General features: G+C 43.5%; 1 protein-coding gene across 2 annotated transcripts; it reads left to right on the forward strand.

The window, feature by feature from the left end:
- Window positions 1-1,273: 1,273 nt before the first annotated feature.
- LOC147197761 (large neutral amino acids transporter small subunit 4-like) lies at window positions 1,274-26,105 on the forward strand. Of its 2 annotated transcripts, XM_086125651.1 has the most exons (15): window positions 1,274-1,474; window positions 4,188-4,421; window positions 8,726-8,945; window positions 9,031-9,086; window positions 9,208-9,284; window positions 17,832-17,924; window positions 18,539-18,672; window positions 19,137-19,348; window positions 20,449-20,592; window positions 20,851-20,868; window positions 21,116-21,242; window positions 21,401-21,533; window positions 22,183-22,256; window positions 22,794-22,917; window positions 23,038-26,105. In XM_086125651.1, the coding sequence occupies exons 2-15, from the start codon at window positions 4,262-4,264 to the stop codon at window positions 23,197-23,199; spliced, it is 1,734 nt and encodes a 577-aa protein (XP_085981777.1). In that variant the 5' UTR covers window positions 1,274-1,474; window positions 4,188-4,261; the 3' UTR covers window positions 23,200-26,105. The 2 variants fall into 2 exon arrangements, with proteins under 2 accessions (XP_085981777.1, XP_085981778.1); XM_086125652.1 differs by lacking the exon at window positions 20,851-20,868 and having other exon boundaries at window positions 1,275-1,474.
- Window positions 26,106-26,497: the final 392 nt, after the last annotated feature.

Genomic DNA, 26,497 nt, shown 5'->3' on the forward strand with positions numbered 1-26,497 from the left:
ATCTCGCCGGAATTCAGCAGGAAAAGGCTCGAGCCCACCTGTGTCCAATACCATTTACAAGTGGCTACAGCAATGGATTGAAATGGCCGCTAAGTGTCGCCCTACAAGAGTTTCTCCAGACTGGCAAAGCATCGACATTCACGTCCTTCTTAGAAGTTCAACTTTGGTGTGACATTTCGAGTCAAACGTGAGTCCGTTTATAACACACGTGCACGTGCAAGTGCTCGTGTGCCTATTTTACATTCCTAATGTGATAAAAGTTCGTTAACCTCCAGTTCACCTAAAATATAAACATTGGGATTGTGCCTAATAGACGAAGGGATTGTTTTAAGATGCTTCGAATAAACTTGAGGTGCAACTTTGTCACATTGTTATTTCACGTTTAATGACGTCATAATCATTGCTCTGGAGAAAATGACGAGACAACTGCCAAATTATCGCTTTCCCTGATTTCTAACATTGATGGCTAGTTTCGAGTGGTATGTCTGTCTGTCTGTCTGTCTGTCTTGTAGAAGTGCTCATGTGTCTATTTTATATTCCTAATGTGATAGAAGTTGATTAACCTCCAGGCAATTTATAGGCATGGTATTCCGTCTAATACATCTTTCACATGGCCCTTTCAAAACAGCCGCAGCTGCAACACAGCGCTTTACAGAACATTTAACATAAAATAATAATATAACAGAACACATCACATAAAACATCGACATTAATACAAGCGTAACAGCTAATTCTTAAGCACCGGTATGACTTGTTTGATGGAGAGACTGCTTTGAGTTGCTTTGAATAGAGCAACTTTGTTTCATTATCTCACACATGCATATGGCCTCATCATCACAGCTCTGGAGAAAATGAAGAGCCAAATGATCGCTTTCTCTATTTTTGCCATTTTTAGGTCGGCTTGCGTGAAAAAAATAGCATTTGTTTACTCGATCAGCTATTGGCAATGTAACTCCCAAATACAAATAGTCATGTGAGGCATGCATTTGCAGAAAATAAGTACAGATCAACGAACCTGAAAAGGTAATGTTTCTTGTCTCTTATTTCCCCATACCCTCAGAAAGTAGTATAACGAAATTACGTTACAATAACGTGCGGTTTGTATGCAGTAATACTTTTGTAAAAACGATTCTCATGAGCGATCAAGTGGTGTTTACTAAAACGTCTTATTCTAGTAACACTACAGCTGAGACTCAAAGCACGTTCGGCACTGGCGCGCTCTGATTGGCTGGAGTGCGCCCCTTGGCACAAGCCTCCACCAATGGGAAGGCGACGTTGTTTGTGCATCGGCTCTGCGGCCGCTATATAATGTCGACAATGACAAGGGAATGGAGAAACTCACTAAAAGAACGACCACGCACGTGCTACGAGACAACTTTGACCTCAACCGGCTTGTCGACGGACGTCTGGACGCGAAGAGGCGGATTGGACTGAACACTGAGGTGTCTTTGTCCCTGAAGCCGCGCACACTCAGGTGGGCCGCCGCAATCGAGGATGCTCTGACTCACACTCACCGCATCTGACTAGAGAAGAGGCTGAACAGAGTTTGGCTATTTTCGCCACCATTCCACTCAATTATATAAAAATGTGACAGATAATTTAAATTACACCGAGCCTCGTATTGTTTGATATATGGGGAAGGACACTATTATTTATGAGATATAAGCTTTAGTCTTGTTCGCCCTTTATATCGTCATTATTTTCTGACAGTCGAACATGTTAAATGCCTGTAGCATAGGAGTCCGCTTCAATCACCACCCCCCCGACCCCGTTCGGCAACATTTACTACTTTTCCTTGACAGTTGTTTTTCCAAACAGCTGAGCGTTACTTAGTCGTGTACTGGAGATAAAAATCCCCAAGATCACCTCGTTCAGTTCCGGATAATAATATACTGACCGAAATAAAAGCTTAAAAATTGCGAAAATGGAAAATTATAGTTACATTTAGGGGCGTCATCCAATACCCGTGTATGTGTATTTAACAGATGAATATAAACGATAATGCATTAGTTATACTGTAGTGTATATAGTTTAAATTAAATGGAGAAACTGTCTTTTATTTTGTAACCGGAAGAATGATGTGCTGGATCACCGGACACCGAGACATTCTTTTAGCGGGGCGCTTGACACGCAGATACAGTACTGTGCGTGTGCGTGCGCGGGTGTGAGCGTGTGTGAGTGTGTGGTGATAGGCAGTCCAGTTCAGACCAGTTTTGGCGTTCTGACTTTGTCTTTATTGTCGTTGTCGTGATGATGATGATGAGGTGCTGACTTGCTTCGATTTGTTATAACACATCTTAAAAACATATTGTACAGGCGCGGCGCTACCTAAGTGATGACTAATAGAAGTTACGTGTATGCAAAACAAAAACAAAAGAAAATCTAACAATAGGCAATGTATTGTACGTGCACAAATGTGTGAGTCGACTACTGTATTTTTTGTCTGCTTCGTAAAGACACAATTTTAGCAAGACAAGCGAAACGTTAAAATGTCGCATTCTTGTTGTCATGTTCACTTGTTTAGAAGCACACAATGCCCTCGTTTTGTGTTTGTGTCCCGTACATGCCATACAAATTAGGACATGATGTCCATTTCAAGCCCCTGAAAAACAATCTCGCGCCGTGCTGGTTCGAACCGGATAGAGCTGGTGCTGCATTCATGTACTGTCGCTTTTTCGAAACCCAACAATTGAGTCTCGAAATTGAAAACCGTCTTTGCGCAAAACACGCCCAAGTTTAAATAGCTTTCAGTTTAAGGCTTATATATCTACTGAATCAGTTTTAAATATTAACTTGTCGTGGCGATGAATCAGTCATCCAAAGACAACTGTCAGTTGTCACTTATCAGGATGTTGTAAACTTGAAAATTCCAACAGTCTTTTAAAATCCTATTACATTGGGTCATTTGAGCTGTTGCATTATATCGACGATACTTGTTTTTTGTGTATAAGTAAAACCACTTCTGGGAAGGGTTCCTCTCAGAACCATTTGTACTCTGTACAAGCTGAATGCAGCATCCTCACGTGCAGCTGCTCCGTTTCCTATGTCATTAGCAGCCAGTAGTCGAAGAGCTATTTCCCCCACGCTCCAATCAGATGTCTCAAGGTCTTTCAGTGCGTGAACTGGGGGTTGACCCGCCCACGGTGCTCAGCTGTTTTTTTGAGTCGAGTCTGTACATTGGCTTGAGGAAGGAACAAAAGCACCAGGATGAGTCACTGCTTTTTTCTCAAAGCGCCTGTACGATTGTGTCCCACGGCCTCTTAGAACTGATGTTTTTTTAAAAAAGTTTTTCCAAGGTAAAAACTTTCCATCAATTGCCACTACAAGCCTTGCACCATCACTGTTATACAATATATAGTGAGCAAATTATCCAATTTTGTGTCGTGGTTAAATGTTCTATTTCTTTTATTTGTTTGAAGTAAGAAGTTCAATAAATCAACAACATTCAACTTAATTCATTTGAATTCAGGGGCGGTTCTGGATCAATTTCACTGAGGGGGCCAGGCTGGGGCCAGGGGTTTTGATGGGGGGGCACATTCAACCCAGGGCTAAAAAGACACATTCGAAATCTTATTTGACTTTTTATTTCTTCAGACTTTGAAATTGTAGTCATAACATTACAGTGATGAGAAAAAAACAGTATTAGGAGGGCTAAAATGTCTGCAAGCGTAACAATACGTCTGTTGAGAATATTCAAGTCAGGGGATGATATGGTACCAGCCTGCCGGGGACAAAAATTGCAAATACACTGAAGCTAGATGTTTTACATGCATATAATTATCCAAATTTTAAAAGGCAATGTCTTATATATTGATCCTGTTAAATAAAAATAAAAATAAAAAGGGAGACTAAAAAAGTTACACACACACACGCACGCACACACACACACGCGCAAATAGCACTCGTGTCGTGGTAATTTCCTTCTCTGCGGACTGCTTCTCATTTTCCCGCTCATTTTTAAATGGCGCAGCGCACTAAAGGGTCCGACTAGAATGTTAAATCACGCACTTTGGTTCCACCTTTCGCGTCGGCGACTCGGCACGACTGCGTAATCTGCGCTCAGAGGGGGGGCCACAGGGGGGGCCAGAATCGGTGCTACAGGGGCACTGGCCCCCGTTGCCCCCCCCCCCCAGAACCGCCACTGTTTGAATTCCCCCTTCTCCCTTTTTTCCCCCCTAATCATCCAGGCGACTTTAGCCGACCTTCCATCTCTCCTGTCACACGAGTGAAGCATTCCACCGCTCTTGTCCTCTCCGTCGGGATGGCTCCTACCTTGGCTACGGCTTTCAGCCGCCGTTGGTGGATGGCGGTGACGGCGGTCATCGAGAACCTGCTTTTCTCTGCTGTGCTCCTGGGCTGGGGATCCCTGCTCATTATGCTCAAGTCAGAGGGCTTCTATTCCTACCTGTGCAAAGCACCAGGTAAGCTTCATTTAGTATGAAGAGAAAGTACCAAAGTTTCAGCATTATTTTAACATAGTGAACAAAAGTCAAGAGTGGGTATCAAAACATTTATCTTTTTTTTAAATATGACTCAAAAGTTAAACAAAATGTGTCCGTTCCAATCTTTACCATGTGTGATTGGCTGCTCAGGACAACATCAGCGATAATTCAAATAAAATATAATAATGCCTGCACATTTGGTAATACAGTAAAGGTTTTATGATGGCAACAGTTTTAGCCCGGCACAAATAAATACAGGGAAAAGTGAAAACTGAATTGAAATTTGAAAAATAAGTCAAACGGCATCATAGAATGAATTGCGTTTCACTTTGAGCTTTACTCTAGCTGCTGCTGTTATTGTCTGATGTATGTGAGTTCCTCTGCAAAGTCAATCGGAACTCTCCAAAGCAGCACTCGTGAACCCCAAACACAATTATTTGAATATAATTTGTGACCTTTGTCATGCGAAGGATGACACAAATGCTTATTGGCCTTTGTACCTCACAATGTTTTACTAGTTGATCTTCTCTTTGTCTTCCTTTGATTTGCACTGTGATGAATAGGATGTGTGACCACACCTCGGGTGTCTTTTGAGACCCACTGTGTGGTGTTTATGCTGAGGAGGAATTTTGAAATCTCGTGATCAGAATCAGAATCATCTTTATTGGCCAAGTATGGAGAACACACAAGGAATTTGTCTCCGGTATAACACGCTGCATTAAAAGCACACACAATGACGGAGTGGTCGTTTTCAGCAAGCATACCAGTTCAAATGGAAAAAAAGTTGAGGATCCTTTGGGCAAAACAACTTGTGATGACTAAGCTCCAAATTTCAAAAGCTTCAGTCTGCGCTGCAACAATAAAACTACAGTTGGCTCAGATTAGCCTTTTGGCAGATTCTGTCCTTGGCCCACCATGGTCACGTGTGTGGGGTGGGGGAGACCTCCTGAATATAAAAATATGTGTTTGCTGTTCATTGTACCATGCAGTAATGTAGGTCAGATAAAGTAAGTCAACAACAGGCTGCAGGAGTGATTCATCGCCTGCAGACATTTGGGAGTTGCTTGCTTTGCCGGGCAGTTATTAGCTGAAGTTACACTGAATCAGGCCTTTCATTAAAGCAGCCTTGTTTCTGGCTTTGTAGGGGAAGTGATGAAAGCTGTGCTTGGGCGCTCATTTGTGCATACGGGTTCGACTGAGAGATTGCACATTGTCATCACTGTGTTAAAAAAAAATAGCTTTGTCTTCACATGCACAACCATGATTAATTGACATATTATTTGAATAGATTATTTTCAAATAATCAAGTGATCAACCTGTATGGATTATTCATTCTTATAGGACCTTTGTTACCCCTTTGACCTTCCCCGCAGCCTTTAATTGTTTTGCAGTTGACAAAATAATCAGGTCAGGAAGAAGCACCACTGCTTATCTCTCCTTGCACTATAGTCACTGTCATTGTTGTCCTCCTTAGAATTTGGCTAAATACTGACACCTTATACAAGTTCCCCAAGCCCCAGAGAGACACAAAGGGAAGTGAGAGTCACTTGTGTATCTGTATAACGTGTATATTACCATCGAAACTGTTCGTGGTTTGCAAGGTTTGCCCATTTAAGTCTGTCACATTTGCACAAGTGTTCGGATACTCAAATGCTAACCGCCCGGGGCCAAGTCGCTTTTTGGAAATCATCAAGTGCCTTTTATTTCGGCAGCCACTAAAAGGCGTGCGTATATTTCACTTCCATTGATTGAATCCACTGACGTTCTGTTTGACGGTAATCATTAAACCACATTGGATAGGATCCTCGTACAGTGAAGCCCCCGAAGGTGAACAACCTAAAGGTCGTTACCGTTTTAACTTGTACGACAGCGAAAAATGTGAAATTGCGATTTAAGACAAAGTCTGTACAGCTGATTGTTCTTGAAATTAAAAGTGTCGTGGAATGAACTGTTTGACTTTGGAGGGTGCATTGTAGAATTCAGCTCGAAAGGATGTGTCGGAGTGGCAAAACTGTCAGATGGAATTTCCTTTTTATGGCTTCGAAACTTCCTTAAAGGATGTAAGCTCAACACTGACCTCCCACACTCAAACTCCAATGTGTGTGTGTGTGTGTGTGTGTGTGTGTGATGGGGGGGTGTTCAGGGCTATTGAATCACTGCAGTCACTTGAGTATGCAGCTGCCGTGCGGGGAAAATAGTGCTGCTTCTTGTTGATTTGACAGCTGACACGTCACAATCTCGCAGAGGAGGCAACACTGCACACATCTTTAACCTCACCCTGTCAGCATCCTACTTTGTTGACCAAACGTGTGCTCATCAGACACATACAATTGATGACACACAGAGCTTTTCGTGAGTCAGCATTTTTATTTTTTATTTTTTGGTTTTGGGGTGTTGTTTTTAATGAGCACTGAAAGGAGCTCAAATAAAGAAAAAAACCGAAATGCCGATATTGTGCAAAAATAAGGATTTCATTTTCATAGGTTCCAGATCACCCTAATTTAGAAGATACACTTCAAAAAATACATAAATAAAACAACTGTATCGATCAGTGCAAAACACCTCTTGAAGAGCTATTCCACAACTTGTGGTAGTGTCATAGAAATGAGGGTGTAAAACCACATTTACCAGACTATTCCAAGAGGATTCCAGTCGTCTTAAATTTAAAAAAAAATAAATAAATAAAGGGGGGAGCGGGGCATGAATGCTTTTACTTGGACATGAAATTTCATCTCAGCGGGCAGATTAAAACATCATAAAAATAAAAACATCCCACTCGCGCTACAATAGCTTCACAAGTGAAATTTCTTTCTCAAACAATTATTGTGCTCACATTTTGCACATATTGTTGGCTTAATAGTACATGCCTGTCATATTTTAAAGAAAAAAAATAGTAAGCATATTTATTTTTTTACTGATTTGGTGCAAGTTTATTGTAGTTAACAAAAGTGAACAAAAAAATTGAAAAGTATCGGTATCCATCCATCCATCTTCGAACCCGCTAATCATCACGAGGGTCGCGGGCGTACTGGAGCCTATCCCAGCTGTCTTGGGGCAGCAGGTAGGGTACACCTGACCTGTTTGCCAGCCAATCAATTGCAGGGCACACAGACAAAAAAGCCTTTGCTCTCACAATCACATCTCGAGACAAATATAGCGCGTTTAATCAACCTGCCACGCATGTTTTTGGAACATGGGAGGAAACCGGAGTACCTGGAGAAAACCCACGCAGACATGGGGAGTACATGCATACTTCACACGGGAAGGCCGGAGCCTGATTCAAACCTGCCACAATGTGCCGCGCAAAACATTTTCATTCATGAAATAAAATAAAAACAAGACAGCTTTTGTACTCATAATTTGGTGAGTTGAGTGGTCGAGTGGAAGAATCTACCCGGGTTTTGGTCCCGGTATGTCTCCATATATGTGGCAAAAAAAAGAAAAAAAAGCTCTAAAAACTAATTAAAACTACTTAATTTAAAAGTAATTGGCATAAAGTGTGAGCATCATCCTGATGAGGGCAAGTGGAATGGAAAATGGATGAAAATAAGTGCAATTCATTTTTAAAATACAGCGTAAATATTTTTCAGCTACAGGTTTTTTTTTCTTTTCTGCGAATCATAAAAACCACATGTATTTGGCTGTGGCCGCACTTGACAACGTGCCCTCAGCATGAAGATGAAGAAAACACTCTGATGACGAAGTCATTTTTTTCCTCCGTCCCTCATGGCGATAAAAGTACAAACTGCTGAGTCCTTGTGTTTTGTTTTCCTGACAGTTTGAGCCCAAGCAGACCGAGGTGAACGAGTTGCTTTTCGATGTCAGCCCTCCCTGGGTAGCGCACCGGTCTGTTAATGCAGTCCAGTAGGGCAGATGGACAAAAATAGAATGCACGTGTTGAGTGTTGATTCCGCTACTGGGAAGAAAGAGGGCGGGCAGGCAGCGCTTTACCATTCTGGGAGCTTGTTGATTCGGAATGTGTTGTTAACCGACTGTTTGTTTACGTGACCGTTGAATCACTTGGCATATTTGAGCAGTAAGCTCAGATTTCAAGAGAGGGAGGGAGAATGTTCTAATCATTATAATATAAGATAACAAATGCATGATGAGAGAAGAGTGAAATGATAAAAGGATGACAATTCTTTTTTTCTTTTTTTTTTACTTCCAAAAATGACCCGCACAACAAGTATTCACAGGTGTATTCATGTATTGAGTGACATATGCATTCAGATGTCTCCGTGGCACGCGGCCCCTTCATTTCTCATCGTTTTCTCTCCATCCAGACAACAACAGCTCCAACTTCAGTCTCTCCAACACATCTGACTCTGAGGCGTCCGACGCCGAGGAGTACCTGGAGATGAACGGCTGGCAAATCTGCAAGGACCAGGATGAGATGCTGAACCTGGCCTTCACTGTGGGTTCCTTCCTGCTGTCCGCCATCACCCTGCCCATGGGCATCGTCATGGACAAATATGGGCCGCGGAAGCTGCGACTTCTGGGCAGGTGAGAGCCGAGACGTGACCCGGTCTATATCGAGTGTATATTATACTATTTTACATGTTCACACGCAGTGACTCTGTGTTTCCAGCGCCTGCTTTGCCTTCTCCTGCCTCCTCATCGCCTATGGAGCCAGCGATCCCAACAGTACGTCCAACCGCTTATGCCAACCCTCGTACATCAATCATATTTGACATCTGACAGTTGACATGAGCCTGCTCTGATGACACCGCGTCTGTCTGGTCCACTAATCTGCTTTGTCCTATAGATCTGTCCATCCTGATCTTCTTTGCCTTGGCCATGAATGGATTCGGAGGCATGTGCATGACTTTCACCTCTCTGACGGTAAGAGCACTGCTATGATTTCTTAATCACAGACGGTCATGAAAATGCTGAGATGATTGGCCAGGTCATGAAGTCAAAGCAAAATGTCCCAAAACCCCAGCTTAATTTTGCCCCGACCAAGGACCTTATGTTTTCATCAGCATGGCGACATTTATCTGACAAACATTTTGTATGGTGGTTTACCATTCCTCTACCTCAAAGAAGTGACAACACATGGCCCAATATAATACGGCACCTTAAAAACAACCCTTCAGAATTGTATTTTTCTTTGTACTCATGAATATTACGCGCCCCTGATTTGCAGGAGGTTACCTACCGTACTCTGTTGGGCTGGCGTGGAAAAAAAAAAACTCTGATAAATTGGCTACAAAAACGGGTCAACACAGAATCTCTGCCTTGAATATACGCAGTTGCACTATCCTTGGCCAATTTCCACTCAGACATTGGTAGGCTACGTTGATGGGTGACTCGTATTCAAATATTTTGTAGTCTGTTAACACCCTCTACTGGTGGAAATTTGTTGCTGCAGTCAAGCTTTGGGGACTGGGAATTGACTTCCCGCGTTTTGCTCAGCGACCCAGTGTCATGAGCTTCGGCTCAGCCGCAAGGTTCGGGGGTATCGCCCATTGATTGTGATAATGTGGTGCACATGGTATTGATGCTCAAAAAAACCCTCAATTTTTATCCGAATAGTAATTTGTGTTGTCGATTAGTCTGAACTCGCCGTGGCGACTCAAGACTAAAAGGGACTAAGCCAAAAGTCAAACAACAACAACAACAGGGCGATAAAAAGCTTAGCATCATGGTGCGGTAGACTTTTGGTTTCGGTCTCGTCTCAGCCACAAATCGATACGATGCGGATAACGACGTTGCTTTTGCGCATGTGCAACCGCAATTAAATGCGTGGTGGTGGATGTGCAGTTTACGCATCTTGGTAGCCGAGATTTTAGTGACTGTTCGAGGTTGATTGAGCCATGACTGATTCTTGGAATTGCCATGGCGTGAGTCCTGTTTTAAGAACAACAGCAGCAGCAACAGCGGTGTGCAAGTTACATTAAAAAAAATCACAGATGAGAGTTTCTGCTGTCTAACAATGTAAAGCGTGAAATCCGACGCCCTGTTAAGATAAGATAAGATCAGATATCTTTAATTTGTCCCACACTGGGGAAATTTAGGTCGAACGGATGCAATAGCAACAGATATGATATGCTAACAGCTATCAACTGCCAGCATTTGTGATGCTCTGAGATTCAGGGTTAGTAGCGAAAATGATTTTTTTAGTCAAGTCAAGTCAAGCTTTATTGTCAAATATGCTCTATATGCAACATACAGTGCAAACATGCAGTACATTGAAACACACACAGCTAAAAATAAGGGCAGCAAAGTGAACTGCATAAAAATATATAAAGACATATATATATAAGATAAGATAAGAAAACCTTTATTAGTCTCGCAATGGAGAAATTCCAGATTCACAGCAGCAAAGTTATGAAAGGAAGAAGTAGAACAACAAAATATAGGAGCTGCTGGAAAGGCAGCCACTCTCGCGGCGCCATTTTGAAGTATGTCTTTATGTATTTGTTCATATATAAATATGAACAAATAAAACAATTAATAGCAAACAACAGACAACCAAAGGCAATTGTGATTTAGCGGCACTTCTTGAAACTCGTTGCTGCTCCGACCGGCCGAGGAAGTGACCTGGAAGCCCGGAATGCCAAAAACACACGTTTTGAGCATACTTTGTACTCATCGGTCCTCAGTTTTGTCGGTGAAATGATCAAAACTACCACATTTATATATAAATGAAATATCATATTGGAATGAAAGTACACTTTTTTTTCGCAGCGCCTTTACAATATGACAAATTTTTGTTTTCCCCTAAACCGTTTTTTAATACACCCCCTTGATTTTGAATGCTTTTTAATTGTTTGATTATTATTATTGTTATTTTTGCAAATGAATGTGTGTTATTCTTGAGAAATGGCCGTACAGAGCTAATGGCTGTGCGTTCTGTGGGTTCCGCTAAGATTGATACATTGGGCAACGTCTGCGTTCACTCTGAGTGGTCGTGTGGATACGGAAGCAAATGGAAGGATTGGAGTGGATCAGAAAAGCCAGCGCGGTCAGGGTGAACCCATCAGTGAGATAAAAGTGCTGCATCACAGGAGAGGCCACGTGAGAGCTCGAGTAAAGAGAAGCACGTCATCTATTATTCACCGCTGCTCGGTTGCTCTGTCTGGTGGCCAGAAAAAGACGGCTCATGACTATTTCATCGGCACAAGAGCAGATGATGCACCGTACAGTGTCCATCATGGCAGTGTGTGTTGATAACTCTGCAAGTCTGTGTGCACGCCAGTTGTTGTTGTAAGTATGTAGAACGGGGCGTGAACAAAGGATCGCAACCAGTTCCTGCACAAACCACATATTATCCATCGTATTTGACAAAGCGCACCCAACCTTTGGGCATTTTCGCATCAGTGTTACTTTACAGGCTGAGCAATCATATTCCACTTTGATACCGAGAAGATAAAGGGGAAGCCGCAACATGGGAATGTGTGTTGATATGCTTGTCTGCGTCTCCCCACCTACTTTTTACCGTCTCCTGTTCAGGTGGTTAGCATGCAAGTTTTTGCCTTCTCCTCATTCGCCCCGCTCTCGAGTCAAGAGGTTGTTTTTGCCCAGCTCCAGTTACAGCAAGGCCGGACCTGCTTCCAACTGTCAAAACTGACCTGATGTGCATGTCGCGGTATATACACCGGCACGTATGTGTGTTCAACCAACATTCCAAGCTTTCAGCGGTGTGAGTTATTGCTCCCTGTCGGTTGTATTTATATTGCTTCATGTCGAGGTTATTTGTTTCCAGGAAAAACAAGGAGGGGAAAAGCAGGCTTGTGTCACACAGCTCGGATGTCGCGTATCAGTTTTCTTCGTTCCTAATTGTAAGGCGGAGAGCCCCTCAAACCTCGGCGGCTATGGAGAGCGCAAAAATACAGCATGCGCTCTTATCCCCCCGCTCACTCCTCACTGAGTGACCTTTATGACCGCATGTCTGCATTTTCATTTGTTGTTTCTCCTCTTTGTCTGAGCGATGCTCACTTTCCGTTCCCTGTGTCCTGGATGAGGGCAATTGCTGTGCGACTCTTAACTCATTCACTCCCAAAGACGTTTTTAAACGTCTTTTCAGACTTGGTCCAGAATTGGCTGTTACTGAATGAGTCAACACACCTGATAGATTCTCGTGGATGTGTAGTATGGTATGTGAAACTCCCCTCAATTCCATTTCTCGGCACGTTTTGGAGCACCTCTTGCTTCCCGGGTTTGGTCTCCCTACTCTGAAGCATTTCTCTGCCTCGATCGAATCTTTCAAATCATAGTTTTCCTGACGCACGCGCCATCCCCTCGATAAGGGGTGCGGGGGGAAGTGCACCGAGAGAACAGTTTGTGGTTTGTTTCCAGACCGCCGCACAGATGAAAGGAAATATGTAGAAAGGATGAAGTGAGTGTCTGCTTGCAAAGCCGAGTGGCAATTTTAGACGGGAGCTGGCAAAACGCAGCAGCAGTCGCCGATATGCAGCCTCGTGCGGATGAGACTTCGTGGATGAGTGCGAATTTGGCACGCGTGTAGGCCGCGTCACGTAGCGCGTGGGTCTGCGCAACCTGCCGATCTGGAGGGGCTGCAAAGCGGCCCTTCGTTGCACTCCCGGGCGACCCTTTCCCTTCGAACGAAAAAGAAAACTCGCATGCTTCTGGGATGGGCCGACATCATTGTTCAAATGTTTGACCCCCTCGTTGGAGGGAAACGTGATGTCGTGGGTGGAAGCCAGTCTGCTGCGGTGTGTCAGCTGTTGTTTGCTGATCTTCCAACACACTTGGCTGCACTTTATGATGGGTGGAACGGAGACGTATGCTGCGCGTCAGGTCTGGACCGGTCCGAGCTGGTTCTCAATGGCGCATTGGCAAGCAGCAGAATTTCCACTTGCTGCAGCAATCCCTCTTCCTTCTTTCGTTTCTCTCATCGTTCCTCTTAAAAGGCCTTGCTCCTTGTTTCCTGTTTTAGACCACCCGCTGCCCTTTCGAGGCATCTCTTCTTTGGTCATTTCACAGTCAACTCGGTGATGCACGCGTCAGACACACGTCAGCGCACACTCACTCTTGAGCAGAGTTGCGAAACATGTGCTGATGTCTGCAAACATCAAAAGCCTTGTCCCAATCTTACGCCGTCGGGCCGCTTGCACAATTTCATAAGTTTCGATCCCAGAGTGGAGGTGGGAGTGCATTTCAACATCTTTCATAAAATGTCTGATTCCATTTTTCCATCGCTTTCAGACTTCTTTTTTCTTCATGCTCATGCTTATATTCATGTGTGCTTGTTAATTGTTTTGGTTTTTTTTGCTCTGGACATTCTATATATTCATAATGTTAACAGAAATAATAAAATAGATAAGCAAATACCATTGGTGTTGGGATGGAGATTTTTCAAAATACCTGTGTGGTGAGGTGAGCTCTTTTACGACAGCCGATGTCCATCTGCGCCTGACGCTAACCAAACCCGCCCATCGAACCGTGATCCTATCTGCATGTGACCTTTTGGGGAACTAATATAGACCTTACATGGCTGTCCAAACAGCGAGTCCATCAGTGTGTACACTTCCACTCTCTGCTTGGATACACTGACCACAGAGCTAACAAAAGAGTTATTCAGGGAAGGTGCAACAGCAATAGTAGGTGGGGTGGGAAGCACCGCTTATCTACGCTGTCGCCATTTGGATGCGACCTGCGCATTCTGCTAGTTATTTGTCCTGCAAAGGAGACTCGTGAGTGTAATCGAGTGAAATGTGAAACCAAGAACAGGAGGGGTGCTTAATCTGCTTGGCCAGGTGTTGATCTGCTCGCATTTGTGTGTTGCTCACCATTTCTCGAGGCAGTCGCAGCAAAATTGTTGCACTTTGTCACTTGTCTTAAGTGTTATTTTTCAAACCGCACCTAATGGCACTTTCAGACATGAAATCTTTTTAAACAGGATATTTATTTTTTTTAAATCCTCAGCGTAACATACTTTTTAAAAAAAATTACGGTAGTTTAGGAGAATGCACCTTCAATTTCATTGCGCACTACACAATGACAATAGACATTCTTATTCTTATTTCAGGGGAGAAAAAAAGACCATTTAGTGGTATTATACAGTAATCCCTTGTTTATCGCGGTTAATGGGGACCAAAACCACCCGCGATAAACAAAAAGCCGCGAAGTAGCGACCCCCCCATATAGGTACATGTACATAATACTTATAAGGCCAAATTTAATGGTATACATGCATGTAGAAGTAAATTTTGAAGTCATTAATATGACTTAATGTTGTATACTAATAGATTTAAACATGTATAAGTTAGGTTACTTTATGAATAACAAAATACAGTAAAGATATACATGTAGTACTGTATATGTTGCTCTATGTGACGCGCTGTTGTTTTGCTGACTTTCGCTGCTTCTTGCGGACCTTTTGCGGACTTTTTGCGGACTTTAAAAAACAAACAAAAAAAATATGAATGTTTGAAAAAATCCGCGATGCATTGAAGCCGCGATAAACGAACCGCGAAATAGCGAGGGATCACTGTAATCTATTCTCACACTCCACTACGGTTCATCATCTCAATTTCTTTTTGTGATCAGCACATCTAGTTGGTTTGAGATGTGAAACAGCTGTCTCAGCACCTGACTCTGACGCACAACCACTAACCCCAAAAAAACTCTTGGCGCCACCTCGTTTCTTTTCCGGCCCGTGAATGAGATGTGGTGGCAAACTTGCTCTCTCACACATCACAAGGAGTATCGTAGAAGCCGGTCTGGACTTGTTGCAACACAAACAAACCCCCTTTTTTTTTTTTTTTTTTTTTTTTTTTTTGCTGAGACACGGCTCCACTCGTGATCTGGTTGTTTTTGCACAATTAATGAAATGACTGCCTGTAGCAATAGGACTTCCTGGAAATAAAATGAACTCCAGTTGCTTTTGATCTGCATGGGTTGGGGACTGAATGTTGGATCGTTTTCTAACTTTGGCACCTTCTCTCCCAATTTAGTTTTCTTTGTGCCACCTGCCTGTCAGTCGGACGCATTACCTTCATACAAAAATATTAGGACACCGCGAGTTCGGTAATTTTAATGAATCACCCTCACCCCCTCCCCCACATTCATTTTGCCAACAAGTAGGATAGTCCAAAAAAAAAAATTAAATCATTACCAGTTTTTCACCATGTTTTTATATTAACTCTTTCAGGGACAACCCTTACCTAACTTATCCATCTTATACATGTGTGTATATATATTAGTATATAGCATTAAGTAATGTTAATTACTACAAACATTTACGTCTACGTGCATGTATACCATTACATTTGGCCTTATAAATATTATATACTGTATATACTCATACATGTGTCGCTTTGTGCGAGCGGGTTCGTTTAATAAAACAACTTCTGGAAAGAGTAGAGGTTCTTTAATTTGGACTGCCGTCTTGGTCAGAGGGGGAATGCAATCACCATGTGTAAAGCTTGTAGACTCTCGTACGACTGCCGAACGGATGCGCATTCTCCGTGTATACTCTGTGCGCTGTGCAGGCATCGCTAGTTGAACAAACAAATCCAATTTGCTCATATCATTACAATACACATGTACATATACCTGTACGGGTGGGGGGTGGGGGGACGGGGGGTACTACTTAGCGGATTTTCCTCTTTCGCGGGGGCCGGGGGGTGTACTGGTTCCCATTAATCATTATAAGTGAGGGATCACTGTATATAGTGTGTATAGTTGTATATGTACGTGGCGAATGTGTCAGGGGCCCCTCATCTTTTTTCGTATTAGATTGAAAATACAGTACTTCATGACAATACATGCAATCTATTCCAGGAAGCTGGCTCACTTCCAATATCCAAATCATTATCCTGTAGGAAATGGGGAATATCTGTTCCAGTGTCAAACTATGACCATCGTGAAACAATGTAGACATTTTAAAGCAACATTTTACCATGCTCATCAATTGTCGTACACATGTGAAAGGGCATCTTTGTCACGTGCAAGGATTCTCCCTCTCTCTTTTACTTATGGCACAGAAGTGCAAGAAAAGTCAACCACATTTGAAAAAAGAAGCACGCATCGATAAAACTGTAGACTTACTGGTCCTATGCAATAAGTGTCAGTAAAAAGACACTCACAAAACAGAAAGTACACACTCTGCTCACTCCTTTTGATGCCTGATGCCCACTCAAATGCGCTATTCTGAGCTCTCGCGCAATGTCCTGTCTTCTCCTTTGACAAAATGCATGCCATTTACAGGCAAAGTTCTCCTGAAAATTTGGATGACCTCAGGGGCGTTTCATTTCAGCTAACATCTTTTTTTTTATTTTTTATAATGCCCCCCCCCCCCCCCCCATAACATCACTCGAACAACTCCCCCCGCTTTTCTGGCCATTGTGGGTCCCAGTTGTGCAATCCAAATACGGACCACATGGCAGACTAGCTAGAGATGTGACAAACAGCTCATTGAGGAACCAAAAACACTTCACATTGGAACTCATACTTGATGTGTGACTCTGTGTTGACCTTGATGAATCCTGTTGACCACCTCCGATATGCTGAGTCGGACATTTGCCGAGCATCTTGTTTGCGTGTTCTCTCCAGAAAGTGGGCCAAAAGTAGTGTAGCTTATCCCAGCGGGAGTGGCTCGTCCGCCTATCAAGCAAAGAAAGGGCTTTATGGATATTTACGGTCAAAGTATTGTCAAAGTAATATGTGATGAGATAAACCGTGATGGAAAATAAACCACAATGATGAAAGAGTTTGTTGAAAGGTTTTGTTGCCATAAGGGTCTTTCCACGAAGACCGTGCTTGTACCTGCTTGTCCCACCGCCTTCGATGCTCCGGCAGGAATGTGTCGCAATCTTTTGACGTGTTTGTTGTTGCTCGATTCAAGAGGGCTGTTTACAAGAGAGCGTATTTTGATTAAGAACAGCGTGTGCCGAGAGCCGTGATGCAAGGCCAAAGAGTGTCTCTGTTGTGATTCAAATGCGAGAAGAAAAACACGGCAAGATTATTTTTTTACAATGCAGCTCATACTTAATAGGGACGTGCCCTCCACTGGTCTTTACTGTTAAGCAGCGGCAGTTGTTTACCAGCGTGTTTTATCGTGTGTGGTTTTCGGAAGAAACGGCGCACGTTACAATAGGTCACTTTCAAGTCAGCAAGTTCAACTTCAAAGGCAAATCGCCTCCTCGTGCAATAACGACGGAGCTGAGATGAAGCTCAAGTGGCGGTGCTTTACTTTGATCCGCACTTCGGTCTGAGGAGATTTCATCCGATTGTCCATTGTTTTCATGAGATCATTTCCCAACTCTTCATTGTTTCTACTAAAACATGGAGCTCTGAAAAATTACAAACGTCATGTGTACCTCTGCACGTTTTCTTATGAGCTTTTCTGTACCCCTCCCCCACCCCCTCCCTCCTTTAGATGCTACATGATGTTTTCTGCTGTTCTTGCTTATTTGTCAGCTTCCCAACATGTTCGGAGACCTCAGGTCGACCTTCATCGCCCTGATGATCGGATCGTACGCCTCCTCTGCTGTTACTTTCCCAGGCATTAAGGTAACTAAGGCTGTCACCCACAATCCCCGGCACCCGTTCCAAGAGGCGTCGCCTCTTTTCAAGATACAGTCATACCTCGGTTTTCGACCATAATCTGTTCCAGAAGGCTGTTCGAAATCCGAAACTATTTTATTAGCCCATGATTAGGGGCTAATACACTATGCAGAAATAACGAAAACATTTGATTTTGGAACCCATTTTTAGCAAATCCACTCAGCGGGTGTGTAAATCACAACAAACACATCTGCTCACAATGAATGTTACGTAAAGAAGCCGAAAGGAGTCGAGTGGCGTATTCGGGTTTGCTCAGTTTGGTCGAAAACTGGTTTTCAGCCATAATCTGAGGCGTAAAAATCTCGAATTTTCTGGTCGAAATCCAATTTGGTTGATAACAGAGACATTCGAAAACCGAGGTTTTACTGTACACTGAAAAAAATGGCGTGCTGTATTTACTCTATTTTATGCTTACACCCGATTTTTTTCTGTGTATATAATCACACTAATACATCAGGAAATTGTTCTTGATTGTGCGCCCCCCCTTTATTTATTCAGTTTTTAAAAAAAGATGTGATCATTAATCACGAACGCTCCAATGCCCGTCTCCCTCCTTTTAGGTACTCTATGACCTGGGTGCTACCTTCATCTCCATCTTGCTGGTTTGGGCCGGTTGCGCCTGCCTGCTCTTCATCAACTGCTTCGTCAACTGGCCGCTGGAACCTTTCCCTGGCCCGGAGGACATGGACTTCACGTACGAAACATGACACACACCCTCGCTGACACACTCAAAAGGCAGATATGTGGCTCCAGCTGTCCTCCAAAAGACATTATCTTAGATGAATGGTGCCGTCGAGTGTCTGGTCAGATCCAAATCTGTCTGAACATATCCATGTCAGACCAATTTGTTAACGCGATTAAAGGTCTTATTGCCGTGCTACTGGAAAGCAGCTATTATTATCCTTTTACAATCGTAAGTCATCTCATATTTGAAGGTCTGTAATTACTGCCCTGTAGTTTGTCTGAGGCCACACTACAGAGCACACATGAACCACAGCCAAGCCATACCTCCTCCAGTCCAACATATCTGCAAATTTGATCTGCCACTGCCGTGATCTATTGTTTCTCCTTTTGCCTTTCCTACAAGCTTTACCTCCATCCAATCAAACAGCTCATCGTCTTTAATATTCTCCCATTGGCACATCTCCCCTCCCACAGAGTGAAGATCAAATTCAGCTGGCTGGGATTTGACCACAAGATCACAGGGAAGCAGTTTTACCGGCAGGTGACCACGGTGGGGCGCCGTCTGAGTGTAAGCAACTCAGTAACGCAGCAACAGCCGCCTTCCAAGGACCTCGCTTCTCAGGACGCCAGCAAGATGTGCCTGTCCGCCGTCGACCTGCAGGTGACGTGCAAGTCCCAAGAAGAAGGTAAATCCAGAATTGGGCCGTTTGTCACAAATTCGTTTGCCGGTTGTGAAATCCAAAGAAGTAATGCACCTGAGTGTGTGTCATGATGCGTTGCGAGGCAAAGCTTAGACCACAACTGGCTCTGCTTTTCTCCCGAAGCAATGGCTGCAAACACAAATGCTCCTTCACGCTAATCTGTTAGATGAGCCACACAGACACATCACCGGAAGTGATAAATGGAACTTCTGGATCCACTCTGCAAGTTCATTTCACAATTAGCCGTAGACAGCCGTTACTACAGTGGACAGCTTCTCCTGTTATCGGGTTACAGCGTGCATGAAAGGGTTTAAATGTGCCATATTTTCCATCCATGGAATCTCTATGAATTTCACATCTTTAATGACAAATCCAACCTTTGATTTCACATAATCGCGCCTCTTTGGCGCTTGCCCACAAATTTCCAGTTCACACATGGTGGGGGTGTCCAGCACCCTGAAAGTGTGCAAGCCATAAAGCTATTATTATTATTATTATATTACTCTCTTTATCTGTTACTTCTGGCCCTCATCACCAGATAGCTAACGTAGGTTATTGCGCTACATCCAGACGACATCAGTCAATCCAGCTCACCCTCAGGCATTTTGGTTTTTCCCACATTATTGAGGGTCAGAGTGTCTAGGTGGGCCGGTTGGATTTGGTGTTTTTAGTCCCAAAATGGACCACGGAATTGATTTTGGAACCCATTTTTAGCAAATCCACTCAGCGGTTGTTGGTCTTTTCGGAATCCCCAAGAGGCAGTAAAGCAGTCGCGGCTGTGTTTAGACACAAAGACAGTAGGATGAGGCAAAAATGGGAAATATGGATGTGACAACAATCAAGTGATTAAAAAAAAGCGTGTTTAAGCATCATGTCTATTTTTCTCGTACGGTATTTGAAGTTTTGCCTGATCGAAATGCATTTTGAGGCGTGCCACGTCGATGGAATATGGCTATTGTTTTGGAAGCGCCGCATAATCTTCCACTCAGATTACTAGCAACTCGAGTCCAACTTGATATTAAACTTCCACCAGATATTAAACGACAGAGATGTGATCTTGCTCTCCTCTGTCATTTCCTGTGCAGCCCAGACATTCATGAGGAGCGTGTTGAGCCCCATCTTCCTCCTGAGCCTCATCACCATGTGCGTCACCCAACTGCGCCTCATCTTCTACATGGGCGCGATGAACACAATTCTGGAGTCGCTGACCGATGGAGAGCTCAACACGGGTGTGTGTGCACTCTTGTTTTCACACAGCTTGGGCGTGGTCCTCCTTTTGACCGTCTAAACACTCATTTCTTGCACTGGATGCTTGGTTTTAACCTCTTGACCAAGTCGATGCTGACATCGTGGCGTCTAACAATCTTCTCTGTCACTCAGCTAATCTGTTGCTTCTGGTTAACACCCCTCCGTGTTTCCTCTTCTGTGCGTCTCTTGCTCTTTCCTTTTTTTCCCCCTGTCATGCTGCCTTCCTGTTGCTGTTGCAGTGGAACGGATGCAAGTGGGTAAGAGACTTCAGCTGGCCATTACAAAAAAAAAATTAACACCAGTGCTTTTCAAGTTGCCTTCCTCTGCTGTTCCACTCCGTGAAATCACCTCTGAATAAAAAAAAAAAAACTAAACGTGTGGTCATAACCTAAAAAGTCCCTATGACGTCAAGCCGATCTGCACTTTTGCCTTAAAAATCTTCACTACGCTTTAACAACACAAAACATATTTATAACTTCAGTGTCATCGTTGTCTGTCTTCCAGTCAGCACATACACGTCCATCTTCGGCGTACTGCAGCTATTGTGTCTGGCGACTTCCCCTGTGATTGGCTACGTCATGGACTGGAGACTGAAAGACTGCGAGGATGAAAATGACAAGTATACTGCCAGGTGAGATACAATCGAGATACATCTACTTGGCACCAAAGTAAATAAAAATGATTCACACTCTGGGATGCTTTCAAAATCTTGGTGACTCTTCTGGCGGGAAATGATACAAGAAAAGTGAAGAAGAAATTTTTTGAACTTGCTTAATTCTTGCCCATCAGGGAGCCTGGCCAGCCTCGTCGGCCGGACAAAAAGATTCAGAAGATCATCAACTCCACCCGAGCCTTCATCTTCACCAACTTACTCCTGGTGTGCTTTGGAGTAACCTGCGTCATACCCAGCCTCCCACTTCAGGTATACACACGCAAACGCGACAGTAAACAGAAGGGATTTCCTGAATCCTAACAGGTAGAGTCCCATAATGAACTTGTTGCTCTGCGCACAACAAAATCTTGGGATGAAAGGTTGGACTGCTCCCTAAGTTCCCTTCCTTCCACATCTTATCTTACCAGTTGGGAACATATGGTGAATGCGCTTCTTTTTTGTTCCGATGTGGCTGTTCCCCAAAGCAGAAAGTACGCTTTAGTAAAGGCACACGAGGATGAGCTTGGTGTGAAAGAATTAGAAAGGCAGACATGACCGCAACCCCAACACCTTTGCAGAAGAGTTTTGTGTGAGTCACATTCTCATCCAAAAACCAAACGTTCTCCTAGCTCATCTCACAAGCGAGGGAATCCAAGGCTCTAGTCTAAATCTTCTTCCTTTTTTCATATCGGCCAGATGTGACAGTGCTTTGTCCATATGGTCTGTGTCCTTGCATACTTTGTTGAAACTGAAAGATGGAAAGAACGTTTCATGGTGTTTTAGCGACATCTAGTGGATTGAATACATATTGAACAATATTCGTTTAGAGTTGATAGAATCCAATGATGAAAGCCAGTTTCCACATGCAAGTTATTGCGACCACTGGCCTGCTTGTTTACAGAAAATGTTTTTTCCCCAGATTTTGTCCTTCGTCCTGCATACAATTGTACGGGGCTTCATCCACTCTGCGGTTGGTGGCCTCTACGCTGCTGTGTAAGTGTGTGATACCTTCAGTGTTGTGATGCATATGGTGATATCGTAGAAGAAACCGCACCTGCACATTTTGACCTTAGTCCTTATAGTCTGCTAATTTCACTTCACGTCTGGTGTACGGTACATTCTTTTCTTTAACTTCTGCTCTTGAAACTTCTTGCAGAGGCTGTTTCATCGTTTTGTATAAATTGAGCCATAGATAGTCACAGAAGGCGAACAGTTCATCCCGTGCTGCCTGCTGAAATTCGATTGCTGCGATACTTTTTACCAAGCGGTATCCAAAGTCTTTCTGCCAAAATGCAAAGCCACTTTGACCTTCTTCTCTTTTAATTCATTGAAACACACTAAATCCAATCCGCCAGTGTAGGTAAAGGTATTCGAAGCAATTATATGGCCCTCGGTTCATATTTTGGACACCGCTGCGTTTCGGGGCCCCAGGATTTGAAAGCGCATATTTGTTCACGATCAACCTTCGTAGTGTCGGTTCAACATTGGAGCCCGTTCACAATTGAAGTATAATCTTGTTCTTTCCTACAGGTACCCGTCCTCTCAGTTTGGCAGCCTGACAGGCATGCAGTCTCTGATCAGCGCTCTGTTCGCCTTGCTCCAGCAGCCTCTATTCATGGCCATGGTGGGACCCCTGGAGGGAGACCCCTTATGGGTAAGCAAGTCCATGGACAAATACAGTATGAGGTGATCAGTAGGGAGGGTGGTTGGTTTTACTCCTCAGCAGGGTTGATCCAAAGGCACGAGTGACGGTCGCGACTTTCTTTGTCTTCAGGTGAACGTGGGCCTTTTGTCGCTGAGCATGCTGGGATTTTGCCTGCCCTTCTACCTGCTGTGTCACAGCCGACACCTCCGGCGTCTCAGAGACGAGCACGATGATGACCCAAAGATCTTCGTCAAGATGGAAAACGGCAACAAGATTGAGGCCTTCGTCTAGATCCAGAGCAAGCACTTGGATGACTTCCATAAACTTGACGAACTACACGGGGTGGGGGGGACGAGAAGAAAAGAGACGAGACAGGAGTCGCGGAGGTCACTTGCCTCTTGTAGGAACTCTTGCACTGTTTCTGTGGTGCCTCTCTGGGTTTGAACATGCACACGTTCACAAACACAGTCATGACTGGCCAACTGTGTTTCCTGCACAACTGCACACAGCTTCACCATCACTGACATCGGAAACTGTGAGAAACTGGATACACACACACACACACACACACACGCAGACACGCATGCCATTTCAAGTTCCCTGGTGGTACAATTGCATCACTGAAGTGAGCGGTAAAACCGACAGACACAAAGCAAGACTGGCTGTGACGAGACCACCCGTTACAGTTCTTGACGTTTATATTCAAATCATACTTTGCATTGTTTTTGCTCAGCCTGTTCTTCCATGAAATGAGATTAGAAGTAGAACAGCACACTCAAATGGAAAAGCCCCAGTGCGCAGATTGAACAGAAGATTAAATGAGTATTGGGCTTTTAAGCCGCCACACAAATCTAGAACCAGGAGGACTTTGGCTCGAGGACTGGTGTGCTCACACGTAACATCAAAGATGGAGTCCATTTTTACATGTGATAGCCATGTCAAGTGATGTCATGGCTCAAGTATTCTTTTCTTGAAAATCACCTTGAGGGCATTAGAAAAACAATCAAAGACAGCAGAATTGGTAGCAAATCCATGGTGGAAACATATGAAGTCATGCTGACGTGATGCAGTGTATGAAAATGATTTTGCTGCCTGTTAGCGACTCCGACTGCTGGCTCTGGTGTTCAAACTTCCAAGTCTGGAGACTTTGTATCACCACCTTAGATCCACGTTTAAACATTCACTCTTTGTCTTTGACACGTTTCGCAGGATATTGTTAAATCATTGTTGCTTATATATGTTACCAAAAAAAAAAAAAAATGGTGTGCTTGAGAGAATGAGACCTGAAAATAGATGCTGCAGGGTTGGCGTGGTGCGGAGGTGAAATACCATGTCATTTGTTCGCGTGGCTTAGCTGTAGTAGCAATAAGTTCCTCTGTGAGATGCCAGGCAAGCACACTGTCGGTCAACATACATTTACATTTTTTACGGTGCTTTTTTTTAACCCTTTCACGGAGAGCGGTTACTACAGTGGGCAGCTTATCATGTTAACAGGTTACAGGGTGCATGAAAGGGTTCAAATGCCATCATTAGAATGCAGCAAAAAGAGCAGCGCCTGCCTATTTCCTTGGTTTGCTGTCCATTTGCAGACATCCTCACTGTAAAAACCAAGTGTCAAAGGCAGCAACAATGCATTCACACTCATCCTCTGAGGAAAACGTGAGAATCCAAATGGCTGAGAATAGTTACAAATGTTTTCGGATGACGAGCCAAACCGACGTGTCCTGCCTGGCATGAACTCACAGAGGCACTTCTTAAGAGTGCCTCTCAGTAAGTGCAAATGATGGAAGAAGTGGAACTCCACAGGATGTGTCTCACCCCTCTGCCTTCCATCTTTTACGTCCATCCATCCATCCATCTCTCCGTCCGTCCGTCCACAAATGACTTCTAATGCCTGAGCTGAGAGACGAGCCTCCGCCCCCGTAAGAGGCTTCCCATGAATTGCACACCATGCACTTTAGACCCCCTAGGTTGGACCTCAGCTGTGTATTTCCGAATAGTTTTGCTCCTGTGCGTGGCAAGAACAATGCTCGGCTGCTGGCTGGTGGTACACGTCACCAAAGAATGTCAAATGAAAAAATATGGGAACAGAAAGACACACGTTTTTTTTTTTGTTTGTTTGTTTTGTTGTTGTTGTTTTATAAACTCCCGTAGAAGACTCAATTTCATAGCATGCTCGTTACATTGGGTTCATATGCAGGCCACAATAAGAGTCTTGTCTCTCAGCTCAAGAACGTCCATCGAGGCATGATGGAAGACTTTGAAAGTTCATAAATGCATGGAAACTTAATGAAATGCCAGTGGCTATATTGAACATGATCATATGTATGAATTCTCGGCTGGCTTTTTGCCCAGCATGCACGGGTGCTATAGTTAACGCGAATGAGACGATTGAAATAATTTTGGAATCTTCTCGCGGATGCAGATACTTTGGGAGAGAAATAAGAGAGCAACTTAGAAGAATTCATTTCACGTTAATATAGCCATTGTTTTTCAAAGGACAATTTTTGATCAGGCCAGACTTGGCTCTTGTGTCTTATTCTGTTTCAATATATGCTCAGCTTTGATCCACAAACAAGCTTTTGTACGACGTAAAACACGGTGTGCACAAAAATGTCGTATGATCGGTGTGTCTTAAGTTAACTGTCGCATACCTTATTCACACTATATTCGATTGGTTACACCCTTTATGGTTTTCAAAAGAGAACTGAAAGAATGAGTGGTTGATAAAATCCGTTTGCTCCCTAATCGGGATTTGCAGGATATGAATCTGCATTTTCCCTCCCTGGTGTACCTTAAAACATCTCATCGCTTCTGATGTGATTCATCAAAGTCTACTCGACGAATGACTTTCCAGTTTGACTGATGGATTGATGTATCGATAAACCGTTTGTCCGCTGATTGTCAATCAAGGTGCCATATAGATTCCCTGCAGGTGCTTCATGTCATGTTCGTGATGATCGATATCTGACATAATGCTTTTTTTTTTCTTTTTACTCCCCTGACATGAATATTTGTATGAATGATTTTCATTTCATTTGAACTTCTTAGTTGTTTGGAGGTTTTTATTATTTTTATCTTATTTTTACATTGTATATTTTATGTTATTCTTGTATCACATTAATACATTGTCATTTTAAATCATGTTTTAACTTGATGAAAAAAAAATCATTGAAAAGAATAAAGCGTAATTTGTACACAGTGTATCATTTCAATGCAAGAAACGCACATTCAGGGCATTGTTGAAGTAAGTACCTTATGAGAACAGTGGGACTCTGGGAGGCAAGATTTCACAGAAATGTCCGCCCATATACTTGGTAAACCTGATTAGCAACAACTTAACACCACGGTGAAGTTATTTCAAGAACATCGATGGTTGTGACTTAGCTCATGATAAACAGGTTAGACCGGACTCTACCGTTGCTGTAGCAGTTGGATCATGCGTACTGTAACCCATAGAACAAGAACCAATCAAAATAAATATCGTACCACAGGGAAAGCTGCTGATCCGGTTGGGTCATAAGGCCTGACGTACCTGCTCCGGTGCCCATGGTGGGCTATGCATGGCAGAGGCGTTTACCTTCCTGAA

The sequence above is a fragment of the Hippocampus guttulatus genome, chromosome 12 (assembly GCF_054856545.1).
Source record: "Hippocampus guttulatus isolate MCC_2025c chromosome 12, RoL_Hgut_1.0, whole genome shotgun sequence".
NCBI classification, from domain to species: Eukaryota; Metazoa; Chordata; class Actinopteri; order Syngnathiformes; family Syngnathidae; genus Hippocampus; species Hippocampus guttulatus.

What these genes read in the sequence shown, in the direction of transcription:
- LOC147197761 (XM_086125651.1), top strand. Translation starts at nt 4,262, where the DNA reads ATGGCTCCTACCTTGGCTACGGCTTTCAGCCGCCGTTGGTGGATGGCG. An exon ending in CTACCTGTGCAAAGCACCAG is followed by an intron (nt 4,422 to 8,725) that starts GTAAGCTTCATT and finishes CTCTCCATCCAG; the next exon opens with ACAACAACAGCTCCAACTTC. An exon ending in TTACTTTCCCAGGCATTAAG is followed by an intron (nt 17,925 to 18,538) that starts GTAACTAAGGCT and finishes CCCTCCTTTTAG; the next exon opens with GTACTCTATGACCTGGGTGC.